Below are 14,472 nucleotides of genomic sequence, written 5' to 3'. Positions count from 1 at the left end.
CTCTATCCCATAATGCCACAAGAGAGAATTCATAGATGGGAGTAAAGTAAAGCATCAGACACAGATAGGTCACATGATTATAATAATGACAATGATAATGTTAAGACAATACTATGAATTCGGATATACTACTTGGCTCACATACTGTTTTTCGGATGATTTCAGTTTGATTCTAAACTAGTTTTGCTTCAAAACAATACAAACGAAAAATAAAAATGCAATCAAAACTGAGTGGATAACTTTAAACTGCATGTCAAAAATCCCCTTTCTTTTCGCACAGTGGCCAGGTTCTTGGTAGGCGCTCATTTGAGGGCCGGATTTGCGCCTGTCCGGGTCGCGACCGAAAAGCAGACGAAGACCATTTTAGGGAGCAACAAGCTCTAAATGAGAGCGTGGCCAAAAATGGAAATGCCAATAAACGAAGTGAGCTAAGAATCAGCATTTTAAATCTTCATGACATATTTTTTTTAATCTCATAAATGTCATCGTGTTTACATTATCTCTGGTTGTAACTGGACTTACTTTCTGAATGCACAGATTTTAAACAGACTCCAGCCAATATTACAGGCCCTTCCATCAACATCAAGAAGAGGAGGCATGGAGAAGAGGAGATGTATTACATACCAGTGAGTTAGGCCGGCAAGATTATGGAATTCAATTATGTGATTTAATGTCTCTTTTGATGATTAATTGTTAATATAATTAATAATTAATCATTTGTGTGTGTGCGTGTGTGTGTGTGTGTGTGTGTGTGTGTTTATAGAGTGAAACAAAAAAGGCTCTAAAATGAACCTTGTTTCACTCTCCCTCCATCTGTATTTACTGTGCAGTCTAAATTGTCTTTCACCCTGGACACAGAAAGCATAGTGCTATGAACCCTATTTATTTCAATGGCTTACGCTGAGCAATGGTAGCTTAATATTCCACTCATATAGATATCTATGCATGAACCGCAGATGCTCACCAGACCAAATAAGTCTCAAACAAGGCGCCGATAGGACAGTATACTTGTTCCTGCTGCTTGCAGTAGTGTTAATATGTTGTCATGGCAACACTGGTCAAATGACGCCTCTCGACTCGTTTACTGATAGTAAAATATTACTGTCTATGGTTATTTTATTGACTTGTTGCATTGGCAATTTTGTTTTTTCAGTCAAGTGCATCCAGATTTGTTAGGTTTGGGGAGTTTTCATTTGAATTCATTGAGTGTTAAAGAATGTGAAACATAACCTACTTGTATAATGTTTGCAACAAGATTTTTTTCTCTTAAAATGCTGGGATTGAAAAAAAAGTTCATTTTTCTTGTCATGTAATACATTTGGATTGTTTTGAAGGTGCGCGGCCGGGAAAACTTTGACATCCTGATGAAGATAAAGGACAGTTTGGAGCTTGTAGAGTTTGTGCCACAACAGTTAGTGGATTCATACAGACAACAACAGCAGCAGCTCCTCCAGAGACAGTGAGTGTTTATACAGTGATCCTACACTACCGTTTATGATTTTTATTCAGCATCATATATATATATATTTGAAAATAATTAGCGGTAGAAAACAATTATATTAAAGGGACAGTTCACACAAAAATGAAAATTCTGTCATTTACTCACCCTTCTCTTGTTCCAAACCTTCATAAGTTTCTTCTGTTGAAGACTAAAGAAGATATTTTGAAGAAAGCTGGAACTCTGTAACCATTGACTTCCATAGTATGTGCTTTTCCTACTTTGCAAGTCAATGGTTACAGGTTTTCATCAAAACATCTTCTTTTAAAAGAATAACGAAAGTCATAAAGGTTTATAACCACTTGAGGTTGAGTAAATAGGGAGTAAATGTTCATTTTTGGGTGAACTATCCCTTTAATTTGTTATAATATTTCAGAATTTCATTGTACTTAATTAATTTTTGCTTAAGTAACTGCATCTTGGGTGAGTATGAGACATTTGAAAATATCAGTGACCCCAAACGTTTGAACAGTTGTGTGTATATATATATATATATATATATATATATATATATATATATATATATATATATATATATATATATATATATATATATATATATATATATATACACACAACTGTATTTATATATATATATATATATATATATATATATATATATATATTTATATATATATATATATATATATATATATATATATATATATATAAATAAAGATCTGCTAGCCCTTTCTTCAGCATCTAGCATTTTAGAGTTTAGTTGAGGACTGTGTATGAATCATATCTCTGTCATGTGATTCACAGAAGTCATGTCGCCTCTCCGTCTTCATATGGGACACTTAATAACATGAATAAGATTCACGGGCCAATCAGCAAACTCCCTTCAGTGAATCAGCTCGTAACACAACAGACGCAGCAGAACGCAGGACCCTCCGCATCCTTATCACATATGGGTGAGCTTCAGATTTCAATTACATTTGTATAGTCCTTTCAACTGTTAAAGGGATTTCCATTGAAAAGACTGCTTTTGCTCCCTTTATCTATGAAAAGTTTTTAGGACTGATTCGTAAGACAGTCTTTTTAGCCATCTGATGGTGGAACAATGTAACATCCTCTGTCAATTACCACTACAAACAGACCTAACATAGGCTCACTCTGAAAACATAACCCTATATACATTTCTGGAGATTGCGAATTATGTAGTCAGAAGTACGTATGGCTGCATTTAGTCCTTAAAACAAACGCTACGGGGCGGTATGATGCCTTTCCTTTTTGTGCTTATCAGCTGCTTATCTCATTATGGACAGTTTGTCCAGTTAGCTCGCCATGTATGTCGGCGGACTTGAGATGCAGAGAAGAGTTGACCATGACGACGGGATTCGAGTCCAGTGATGAGCTGTTCCAGAAAGCGGATAAGAAAAAAACGAATCCAAAAAAAAAAATAAACAAGTAGCCTAAATAACAGGGCAAAATCTGAAAACGTGGTAAAAATTAGGACAGGGCTTTTTTTTCTGGATTGCTTTTTAAAACTGTAAATTGGGCTTAAGGAAGTATGTGGATGAGTCAATCTGTGCTTTTTAAAACACTATTTGCTGGGTTTAGGGAAGGAGGAGAGTGGGTCAGTCGATTGGTCAGTCAGTCTACAGCGGCCTCTAGTGGATTTACACGAGAACAGCAGATGTGAATGGCACTTGCGAGAGAAATTTGAGATCTGAAAAAGCGCACACAGCGGCCTCTGGTGGATTTGCAAAAACAAAAACTGCAAAAAATACATAGCTCCTAGGCGCTCTCCAGAAATATATATAGCGGTACGTTTTCAGAAAAAGCCTGGGTTGAACAGACCAGTACAAAACACTTTTTTTTTATTAAATACTACAATTATTTATATAAAATGTCATTTTTATTAACAACAATATTTAACAATCAGCAGTATGAATTAAAAAAAAAAATTAATCTTCTCTCTCAGCTGATTGAATTTTTGAATTTTAATTTGTGTGCTCCCTAATCCAGAATAAAGCCTGCTCTAGAGCAGATTAACAATGTAGTATAAGTTACCATGGCGTCAAAACCCAATTAAAACTAACCCAACTTCTTGAGCCTAACTATACGCAAACTTTCCTGGGTAAAAACTCAATCTGGTTTTGTGCAACAGGTCTCTGACTGTTATATGTTCACTAAATGTGACAATGTTTGCTGTGCATTTTCAGGTTAGTTATTAATGTTATTGTTGTGATTAACGGTTAAAGCTTTTATCACAGAAAATGCTAATGGACCCTTTTCACATTTCTGGGTTTCTCAGTAGCGGAAGTCGTCATAGTTGGGTAAACATAGTTGAAAGGGAGAGTACAAGGAATATTTTTTTACAATCCTATTTGCTGAAATAATGAAATAAAAACTCAACATTGAAAAAAATAATGTGAGACAACAGTAAAGAAAACAACGTCAAATTTACCCTCAGCCCTATAGACACTGCATTCGAAACGCCTCGCATAAGCGGCAATTGATTGTTTGTAATTTGAAGCAAAGATGATTTAATACATACATCAAAACATATAAATGTACATACGTTTTTGAAAATTTTTTTAATACAGACATGTATGCCAGCAGCTAGCTCTCTGCAACTTTCACATGGTCGCCGACTGAAGCTAAGCAGGGTTAGTACCTGGATGGGAGACCACATGGAAAAGCTAGGTTGCTGCCGGAAGTGGTGTTAGTGAGGCCAGCAAGAGGCGCTCAACCTGCGGTCTGTGTGGGTCCTAATGTCCCAGTATATTGATGAGGACTCGATACTGCTCAGTGAGTGGCGTCTTTCGGATAAGACGTTAATCCAAGGTTAAAAATCCCAGGACCCACTGGCCTCTGTCAATCATGGTCTCCTAACCATATCATAATTGGCTTCATCACTCTGTCTCCTCGCCCACCAATCAGCTGGTGTGTGGTGTGCTGTCTGGCCATCACGTCCAGATGGATGCTGCACACTGGTGGTGGATGAGGAGGAGATTCCCACACAAAAATTTGTAAAGCGCTTTAAGTGTCCAGAAAAGCTCTGAATAAATGTAAGGAATTATTATTATTATTATTATTATTATTATAACTATTTAGTCTCCACGATCCTTCCTAATCTGCAACTGTCTCTCTGGCTATACCACTAACTGTACTCTCTCTCTCAAAAAAAAAAATTACATTACTAATGCTTTGCTTCTTAGACTTTACACACCTGAAACTTGCCTATAGCACATATTCACTGTTGCTCTTATAGTTGTGTAAATTGCTTCCTTGTCTTTATTTGTAAGTCACTTTGGATAAAAGCGTCTGCTAAATGACTAAATGTAAATGTATTATTATCAAATATTAAAACTTTTTAAGGAATTAAGAAGCTGATGACCGTCTTGTGAAAAGGGTCCATAACATGATATTGACCTGAGCTGCAAAAAAAGTGACTTTAACAGGTAAAAAAAACAAAAAAATATTGGTGTATTGCTTTATTGTATATACATGTTCAGAGTAAACAAATGTTTCAACCAACATTACATTGCAAAAGCACAACGGTTAACACTTACAATACATTTAATTAGTAAATATTAGTTAATTGATAAAAATCAACAGTAAGAAAAATCCATATTTATAACAGCTAGTGTGTTAATATCAGTTTAAAACAGCTGAATTTGATTAGTTATGAACTTTATTTAATAAGATGATTATGACATTGATTTTAATGCATTATTAGGCATGGTGGACCAATTGGATCGGTTTTCAGACCGACCGCAACTTTACGTTGGAGTGCGGTCCCCCCGCCCACAGAATTGATTGACAGCTGCGTATTAACATGTCCCAGTAGTCACGTGTATAATCATATCAACAAGAGAGGACGTATGCAAAGCAACCGGGAATAAAAGGTGTGTTCAGTTGGCTAGGATCATCAATCTTCATCAAATGTGATCAAGAGTGAGTTTTACAAGTTTAAAATGTTTTAAAACAGAGCATGTGTGTAATGAAGTACAGCGATTTACTTCAGCTTTACTTCATCAGCACAGCCGCGTGTCAGAACAATTATAAAGGAAGATGCTTCAATCCCGGTTTGTGGACGTTAAATCAGGTTTATTTTGTACATTAATATAACAGATATTCATAGAGCAGCAATTATTAACCTGTATCCTGTCACATTTGCTTGGAAAAAGAGTGCGAAGCTAAACGCGCGCGCTGTCTATGTGTGTGTGTATCTGTGTGTGTGCGTGTGAACTTTGTAACGATATACACAATAAATGCATCAAATACTCATTGGTAAAGTTCTTACTGTAGTATTTCTCACAAACATTACGTGAGATCTTCTTCATTTATGTCTGTCTGTTGTCTGAATCAGCCGTGGGAGGAGATTAAGGCACGCAGAAAGGCACTTAGAAACGGTGGGCGGGGAGGACTAGCCTTAAAGGCACAGTACAACAAAACAGCTACCTGATTCAAAAAGGTATAAAAAAGAAACTTATAAAAGGTATAATAAAAAATCTGATGGGTGTTTTGAGATTAAACTTTATAGACACATTCTGGACACACAAAAGACTTCTGATAAAAGGGTTAACCTAGGTGCCCTTTAACTAAGAAATGAACATCAGCTAAGATTACAAATAGCTTTTGTAGTTTTTGTAATTAGAGCCTTATTGCACAGCGTTACAAACAATAGCCTTATAAAAAGAATTTTCAATTAATATTTTAGCATATATTAGACCAGATTAACATGTGAAAATGTTCATGTTTAAACTATTAAGCTAATTAGCCAATTAAATCACCATTATAAACACCACTGCAGATACAATATGAGTATTCTCAAAAAGCAACTCTGAAAGTTTAAATAATAAATAATTATTCACAGTATATTGAAGTGTCCATGATATCAATACTGCGCATGTTCATTATCACGATATATTGAATTGTTGAATATCACATGTCTATCAGTTTATAGTGTTTTGATGGTGGGGATTTGTTGTTGCAGGTGCGAACATGTTGGGTGGACACCACATGCAGTCTAACGGCGATGTGAATGGCGCTCACCAGTCCCAGTCTATAGTGTCCACCTCTCACTGTACCCCTCCCCCACCTTACAACCCCGACCCCAGCCTCGTCAGGTACTTCACCCTGCAGTAGAGCACATTCACACTGCACTTCACACCACCATACACACTATATACGCCTCACGAGTCTCTGAAACAGATTCTAGAAACGGGTAACACTTTACGATAAGATACTCTTAGTAATATTAGTCAGTATGTTTAAAAGGACAACAATATGGAGACATTAACACAATTAAAGGGAGAGTTCACCCAAAAATTAAAAGCTTTCTATTAGTGCTTTGAAATGTGCATTCTTTATTCGAAATTTGACGTAATCTCAACTGAAACATGAAGAGAGGGCAGGGCATAGAGTAGCCCCACCCCTTAAAAAAACAGCCAATAGAGTTTTGTTTTATTTCAGCTCTGCCAGTGAGAGTGTTTGAGCTCAAGTGCATCAAATGAGAAGCATTGTGAAAGGGGCGGGGCATGTCAGATACTAGAGAGCATTTGATTGGTCATGATTTGATGAGAAACTGAAGTAGGTAATGTGAAAAAAAATGTTGATCCATTTAGGCGTAAGCGACAAACTGCAAGCTTTGGGTGTTTATATCAGGTTTATATATTATAAATGCAAATTTTGTTACAGTTTTAGAGCATAATAGCTAATAGACATCCCAACTAGTGTTGTTAACAAGTAGTGGCTAAACAAGTAGATTTTATCCAGCTAAAGTCATTCTTGAAGTAAACACAAATCGAATTGAGACATGGGGCGCAATATGTGTTTGGCGCGATTTGTTGCTATTTTAAGACCTGTGCAACAGTAATTTTTACGTTTTGCGCCACAATGTTTAAATACCAAATCCATTTGCGTCACTGTCTGAAAATGAGTTGTATTAAGTGATCAGCATGACCCACGGCACATGCCTTATGCCTTATGCCATGCATTTATACTTTTGCGCGCTGTTTGTGTTGCTCTGCAATAACACTTCCGAAGCGCTAACTGGCAGTGGGTTTTTATGTTCCTCTGTGTTGAGTTTCTTCATTTCTTCAAAAGTCTCCATCTGGAGCTCCTTCATGGGACTCGACACTTGTAAAAACTCGCTCCAATAGGTTCACGCGGTTCTCAGTTCCGCCCATACTCGTCAGCGCTACCAAGCCGACCAATCACAGAGCTTGTGCTACGTGTCATTGCAACGTGTAGTTAAATTTTTTTCAAAGTTGGCGTCAGCCACAGCGAGGGCTGTGCAACCGTGTGCCAAGCATACACGTGACGCAGACGAATAAATCAGCCTTTAAGGTGCATTGTTGGCGCGTTGCTATTTTGAGGAGCTGAAATAGACCGCACCACTAACCAACTGAAAGCTGGTCTAAAGTCCAGTGCAGATCGCTTTAGTTATGCGCCTATGCAGTCCAAACGCTTACACATTGGTTAACACACACAGGATGTACAGCAATACACAAATATCTTTACAAATCAAACAAATAAAGAGTTACAAAAATTATTATTTTCTACATAAATATAAAAACCACTTCCTCCATGCCTTCATGTCGGGGGGCTTTTTCAGTTTATTCATGACAATTTGCTTTTGTATAATGTTATTATTTTTAGTAGTATTATTTATTATAGGTATTATATTTATATTTGTTTAAATTAAAACAAGTTTAGATTTGTCTATCAGTCGGGTTTTGGACCATATAGGCATAAGAGTAGGATGTGTGTTTGGATATAACTATATTATTGTTCATTTATTTGTTTGCTGGAAATTAGTACTGAATTTAGAAATAGTTTTGAAACAAATCTTTGCGCTTATGAAACGAAATTAAATGTGTAGGCTAATGGATATCTTCAGTGGAGTGAATTTCCACAGTTTCCTCATTCACGAAAGTAAAGGAGAAAAGTAAAGAGAAAGTAATGAGGCCTAATGGAAGAGGCTCATTCTTTATCCTTGCGCTGCAGATGCTCTATTTAACTGTTTTCTTGCTAGTGAAGCGTTCCGTTTTTCCACTTATAAAGTCCGCCATGTAAGTATCAAATGCACCGTGGCATGACGCAACTGATTCTTAAAGGGAATGAGAGATGAGACTCTGATTGGTTTAATGCACGTTATGCTCAAAACACACCCATAACTTATTAAGGTAATAAGCACAACCATGTTAGACCATGCGCCGTGCGTAGATCAATAAAATAGATTTGGTTGCACTTGGGGTGGCACGCTGGCTCTGTAGTCGAGTCCCGGCTGGGCCAGTTGGCATCTCTGCATGGAGTTTGCGTGTTCTCCGTGTTGGAGTGGGTTTCCTCCGGTTGCTCTGGTTTCCCCCACAGCCCAAAGACATGTGCTATAGGGGAATTGGGTAAACAAAATTGTCCGTAGTGTATGAGTGTGTGTGAATGTGAGAGTGTATGGGTGTTTCCCAATACTGAGTTGCAGCTGAAAGGGTATTCTCTGCGTAAAACATATGCCGGAATAAGTGGCAGCACTTTCCACTGTGGCAAGCCCTGATAAATAAGGGACTAAGCCGAAGGAAAATGAATGAATGAATGAATGAATGAATGAATGAATGAATGAATGAATGAATGAATGAATTTGATTGCACTTATATGGTTGTTGTCTTTTTCTATTGGTTGAGTAAAAGATTGTTCCACTTCCGTGCCAGTAAACACCAATCAGAGATGAGTAGAGATGTCTTTTGCAATAAGGAGGGAAATTTATTTGATTAGTGGTTATGAATTATAGCAAACATGCTAGCTAATGTTATCTAATGGGTAATTATTGTAAAGTGTTACCAATCGTTACGTAGAGCTGTGGAATTATAATACACACCAGAGTATTTTGATTATAATGAAGCCTTTGCTTTTAAAGCAGTTGTCGATTTCTTTTTAGACTTCATTTTTATTTGTACATATAAGTAATAAAAGTGTAAATATTTCTCTGCTGGTCAGAGAAAGCTTTTGACGTTGATCCTTTTTGATAATTATACATATTCAAATTTCAAGCATATTATTTGTTTACATTTTTCATAATCATACATATACATACACATGGGCTGGGCAGGGGTGGTGAGGTTACTTTCTAAATGTCCCCTACAGTTATGTGAGTTTGATGAGTCTCATAAAAACATGTCTGATAAATCTGAACCTCAGAATGAAAAATAAGAAACTATATTTTGCTTGGTTTGGTTTAAGCACCATTAAAGGGAAACATTGCATTCAGATAATAGTGTTATGACAATTAAATTAAATAATGATATGTAATTTTGACCATAGTTTTTTTTTTAATTATTATTTAATTTTAAAATGCACAAATACTAATTACATTTTATATTTTTGTCTTTTTTATTATATTTCTTGGGAAAATGCTTTATAATAAATAAAATGTATATTATAAAAAACATTAAAACAGTAAATGTTGTCCCAAAAATACTTAAAAATCCCTAAAAAAATTTAAGCAAAGTATAATTTCTTTTATTTTTTCCTTTTGATTTTGTATTGAAAAATGATTTTGAGTTTTTCCGAGATTCACCTTCACCTTGGTTTTAGTACATTACCACCAACAGCCTGTTATCATTATTTACCTGGTTTATAACGTTTGTTCATTCTGGCACTTAGTTTTTAAGTCAATATGTCTTACAGACTCCATTGTCAAAGGTTTGCTTATTAATATAAATGTTAATGAGTCCATGTTTTGTTTAAAGTGACTTAAAATGCACACTTGCTATATTAAATCAGATATAGTTACCGTTATTTCATCAAAAAAAAAAACATGAAGATGTAACGATTCCCTACTTTCTTGTAGTTTTGTCAGCTGCTGTAGTTTAAAATACTCTGTCGGCTTTATTTGCTACATTTATTGTAATTTTTTATTGTATCAAGCAAATCATTTTTTGCTGAAATATTTATAATAAAAACATCAACACAATGAAAAATCTTGTTACGCATCATTAATGTAATTGCATGTTTTGATTGCTTTTTCATTTCTAAAGTCAAATCCTCTGTGAATTTTGAAAAATTCATACACAGCATGAAGCTTTTCATTTACCTACACCACAGTTCAAAAGTTTGGTTGTTGTTGTTTTTAAGCAAATTATTGTTTATTTAGCCAAGGATGCAATGCATTGATCAGTACTGATAAAAATGTGAAAAATTGTAAGAAAAATTATTTGAAATAAAAAAAAAAATTATGTACTGAAAATTGACCATTACAGGAATAAATCAATTAAAAATATATATTTAAAATATTACACAGTTATCTTAAATAACTGTAATAATTGCCCATAGTATTAATTAGGAATGCACCCCTATGATTTTATTGTCCATTACCGATATTAACAAAAATCTTTTGGCTGATACAAATGGAAATAAAAAAAAGCTTTGGCTAAAATCAATACCGATATTAACAAAAAACGTGTGGCTGATACTGGTAATTAAAAACCCTTTGACCAAACACAATATTAACAATAAACTTTTGGCCGATATCAATATCGATATCAACAAACAACTTCTTATTGATACCGGTGTTAAGAATAAACTTTTGGCCGATATCTGATTGTTACTGACATTAACAATAAACCTTTGGCCAATACCAACATCGATTTTTTTGACATCAATATCAACAAAAAACTTCTGATCGATACCAATGTTTATAATAAACTTTTGGCTTAAACGGTGTTTAAAAAACTTTTGGCAGAGACCAATATTAACAAGAAAACTTTTAACCGATACGATATTACCAATAAACCATTAACCGATACCAATATCAATATCAACAAAAAACTTCTCATCGATACCGATATTAACAATAAACTTTTGGCTGATACAATATTAAAAAACCCTTTGGCTGAGACCAAAATTAATATTAACAAAAAACCTTTGGTCAATACTGATATTAAAAAATCTTTGTCTTAGACCGAAAACAATATTAACAAAAAATATTTGGCCAATACCAATATTAACAAAAAACTTCTGATTGATATGGTATTAACTATAAACTTTTGGCCGATCCCAATATCGATATTAACCAAAAATTTCTGAATGATACGGTATCAACAATAAACTTTCGGCCGTTATCCATATTAATATTAACAAAAAACTTCTGACCGATACCGATGTTAACAATATATTTATGAGCGAAATGGTATTTAAAAGCCTTTGGCAGAGACCAAAAACAATAGTAACAAAAAATCTTTTAGCCGATGTCGATATTAACAATGAACCATTGTCCTATATCCATATTAATATTAACAAAAAACTTCTGATCGATACCGTTATTAACAATAAACATTTGGCCGATACCAATATCGATATAAGCAAAAAACTTTTAATCGATACCGATATTACAATAAAGTTTTGCCCGATATGATATTAAAAAACCTTTGGCTGAGATCGCTAACAATAATAACAAAAAACCTTTAGTCGATACCGATATTCGCAATAAACCTTTGGCCGATACCAACATCAATATTAGCAAAAGAAACTTCTGATGGATACCGATATTAACAATAAACTTTTGGCTGATACCAATATCGATATTAACAAAAAACTTCTGATCGATACCGCAATTAACAATAAGCCTTTGGTCAATAACAATATCAATAGTAACAAAAAATTTCTGATCGATGCCAATATTAACAATAAACCTTTGGTCGATAACAATATAGATATTAACAAAAAACGTCTGATTGATACCGAAATTAACAATTTACCTTTGGTCGATACCAATATCGATATTAACAAATAACTTCTGATTGATACCAATGTTAACAATAAACCTTTGGTCGATGCCAATATTAACAAAAACCTGGTGATATTGGTATTGCAAACAGTTCTTGCAAGTTTTTTTTCTCTACATTAACTTTACAGAACATTGATTGGATTCTATTAACATTCTACTTTCCAACATATTAAGAGAGAGACAATTAAGATTAAAAAATAATGACAATATTACTATCTTTAAAGGTGACTTTTGCTATTCAGCATTATTTTTTATCTACAGTAACTTGTATTTGGCATATAATAGAGCATATTTGCTAAATAAAGCCAGTGCTGTTGCAATAAATAAATTATACATTTTGCTTCTCCAGATTTTTTACTCTCTAAAGTGCTTATTGTTAAGATGGTTTAGCCCAAACAAACTTATAGTTTTGTGTCAGTACACTAGTTGCTTTCTTGATGCACATCTGACATTTTGTACATATTAGACTTTATATCGATTTTTGCCAATATTTAATGATCTTTCTTTGAGAAAAGTTTAATTATTCAAAAGTATATTATTTTCATATTATTGCGGATAGCTTTATATCAATCAAATATCAACCAATAAATATCGGCAGCCGATATATCGGTGCATCCCTAGTATTAATGTCTATTTTAATCAAATAAATGCAGCCTTGGCTACCATAACATACTTCTTCCAAAATCATTTAAACATTGAACCGAACTTTTGAAAAGTAGCGTATGTTGCATATTCACTATACATTAAACTTGTATTTATTTCGTCATTTAATCACAATACACATGCTTTATTTTGATTTTGTCATCCACATTCATGTTATCATTTCATCAGTATTGATAATAATGGCTGTGCAGATGCAAATGCCATGGTGCTTTGCTTTGTTATGTTCTCCATGGGTGAATATGTAATTCACAGGACGCAGCCGCTTGGTCTTAGTGGGATTCCTTTTCTCTCTGAACAGTTTCTTAACCAGCCTGGGCTGCCAAAACTGTATCGACTACTTCACGTCTCAGGGACTCCAGAGTGTGTACCACCTTCAGACTCTTTCTATGGAGGTAAAGTAACAGTTCAGTCAATACACTCTCATTCGTTATGTGTTTCACACTTGATTTCTGGATAAGCATCTGTCCATATTTTCAGCAGCAGGGTTGGGTGCCTCAATTATTTACCATAGTAGTCATATTTTTCAGGATCTGTTTATTAATTAGTATGTATTAACATTTGTAACACAAATAAATAATCTGACATTTTATGGAGAACTAGTGAGTGCCTGATGACACTTATAGAATACAATTATATGAACCTAAAATTCAAGGTATTGGGGCAAAAATATGTAATGAAATAAAATATAACTATATCACGCAAACCAGTTAAAGACATTTGGCCAGAGGAGAAATGGTCGTCCCCAGCTGAGCCTAATTTTCTGAGTTTTTTTCCCCTTCACTTTCGTCAATCGGTGTAGTTTGTTCCTTGTTACTGGTTTGCTTGATTTGGGACTAGTAGAGTGCGCATCAGAGGAGTTGCTCTTCAGTGTTTGGGCTTTTTGCAGTGATATTTACACTAAACTAACTGTGAAAACTGGACTGAAGCAGTTTCAATTCATGAGAACTCATTTTTGTTAAGCTACTTTGACAGAATCTACATTGTACAGGCGCTATAGAAGCAAAGATTGAGTTCATAAACAGAATAGTTAAGGTTATTAGTTACCACATGGGGGCTTGTCCGGGATGGGAGTAAGGTTTAGGGGGCTGAGCGTAACGGAGGCCAGCTAGCGAAGTGCTATGTAGGTAAACCTCACTCCTCTGACCTCAAAAGGTACTCTAGCAACAGATGCTAGAGGCCATGGTCTTTAACCTCCTTGTTAGAGCAACCAACTCCCATACAAAGAATCGCCATTTTGATCCCAGCTCAGAGCGGGTTGGGTGCGGGTTGGGTGCTTAAAACTTTTAACAGTTCCAAGTTATTATATATAAACATGTTAACTTGCCATTATATATTATATAGGTGAAGTCTATGTGTAGATGTTAAATGAAGTGTATTTGTGTATTTAAGTGTATGTGTTGTCCTCGAAGTCCTTGATGGCTGGCATAATTTTTTTGCAGTTCTTGAATCTCATCAATGGCTCTGCACAATCTCTAGAGTCCTCGAGATCTAGATCCCCACATGGAAATAGGAGAACTAAGAAAATAATTAGCATAGCTGCTGTTCATAACTTATTTGAACGAGATATTAATGTTGT

At 34.9% G+C, this 14,472-nt stretch overlaps 1 protein-coding gene across 2 annotated transcripts in view; it reads left to right on the top strand.

Moving 5' to 3' along the window:
- The window catches only part of tp73 (tumor protein p73), a 75,815-nt gene that overhangs the window by 56,897 nt on the left and 4,446 nt on the right, over positions 1 to 14,472 (top strand). The window contains exons 7-12 of one of the 2 annotated variants that reach the window (XM_056463082.1): positions 281 to 423; positions 538 to 626; positions 1,335 to 1,459; positions 2,264 to 2,412; positions 6,447 to 6,579; positions 13,195 to 13,288. In XM_056463082.1, the coding sequence (XP_056319057.1) occupies positions 281 to 423; positions 538 to 626; positions 1,335 to 1,459; positions 2,264 to 2,412; positions 6,447 to 6,579; positions 13,195 to 13,288 (733 nt within the window). Of the gene's footprint in view, positions 1 to 280; positions 424 to 537; positions 627 to 1,334; positions 1,460 to 2,263; positions 2,413 to 6,446; positions 6,580 to 13,148; positions 13,289 to 14,472 lie in introns of both variants that reach the window. The other variant, XM_056463081.1, reaches the window with a different exon arrangement.

Source organism: Danio aesculapii, chromosome 8 (assembly GCF_903798145.1).
Source record: "Danio aesculapii chromosome 8, fDanAes4.1, whole genome shotgun sequence".
NCBI classification, from domain to species: Eukaryota; Metazoa; Chordata; class Actinopteri; order Cypriniformes; family Danionidae; genus Danio; species Danio aesculapii.
This window is presented reverse-complemented; position numbering and strand designations above follow the sequence as displayed.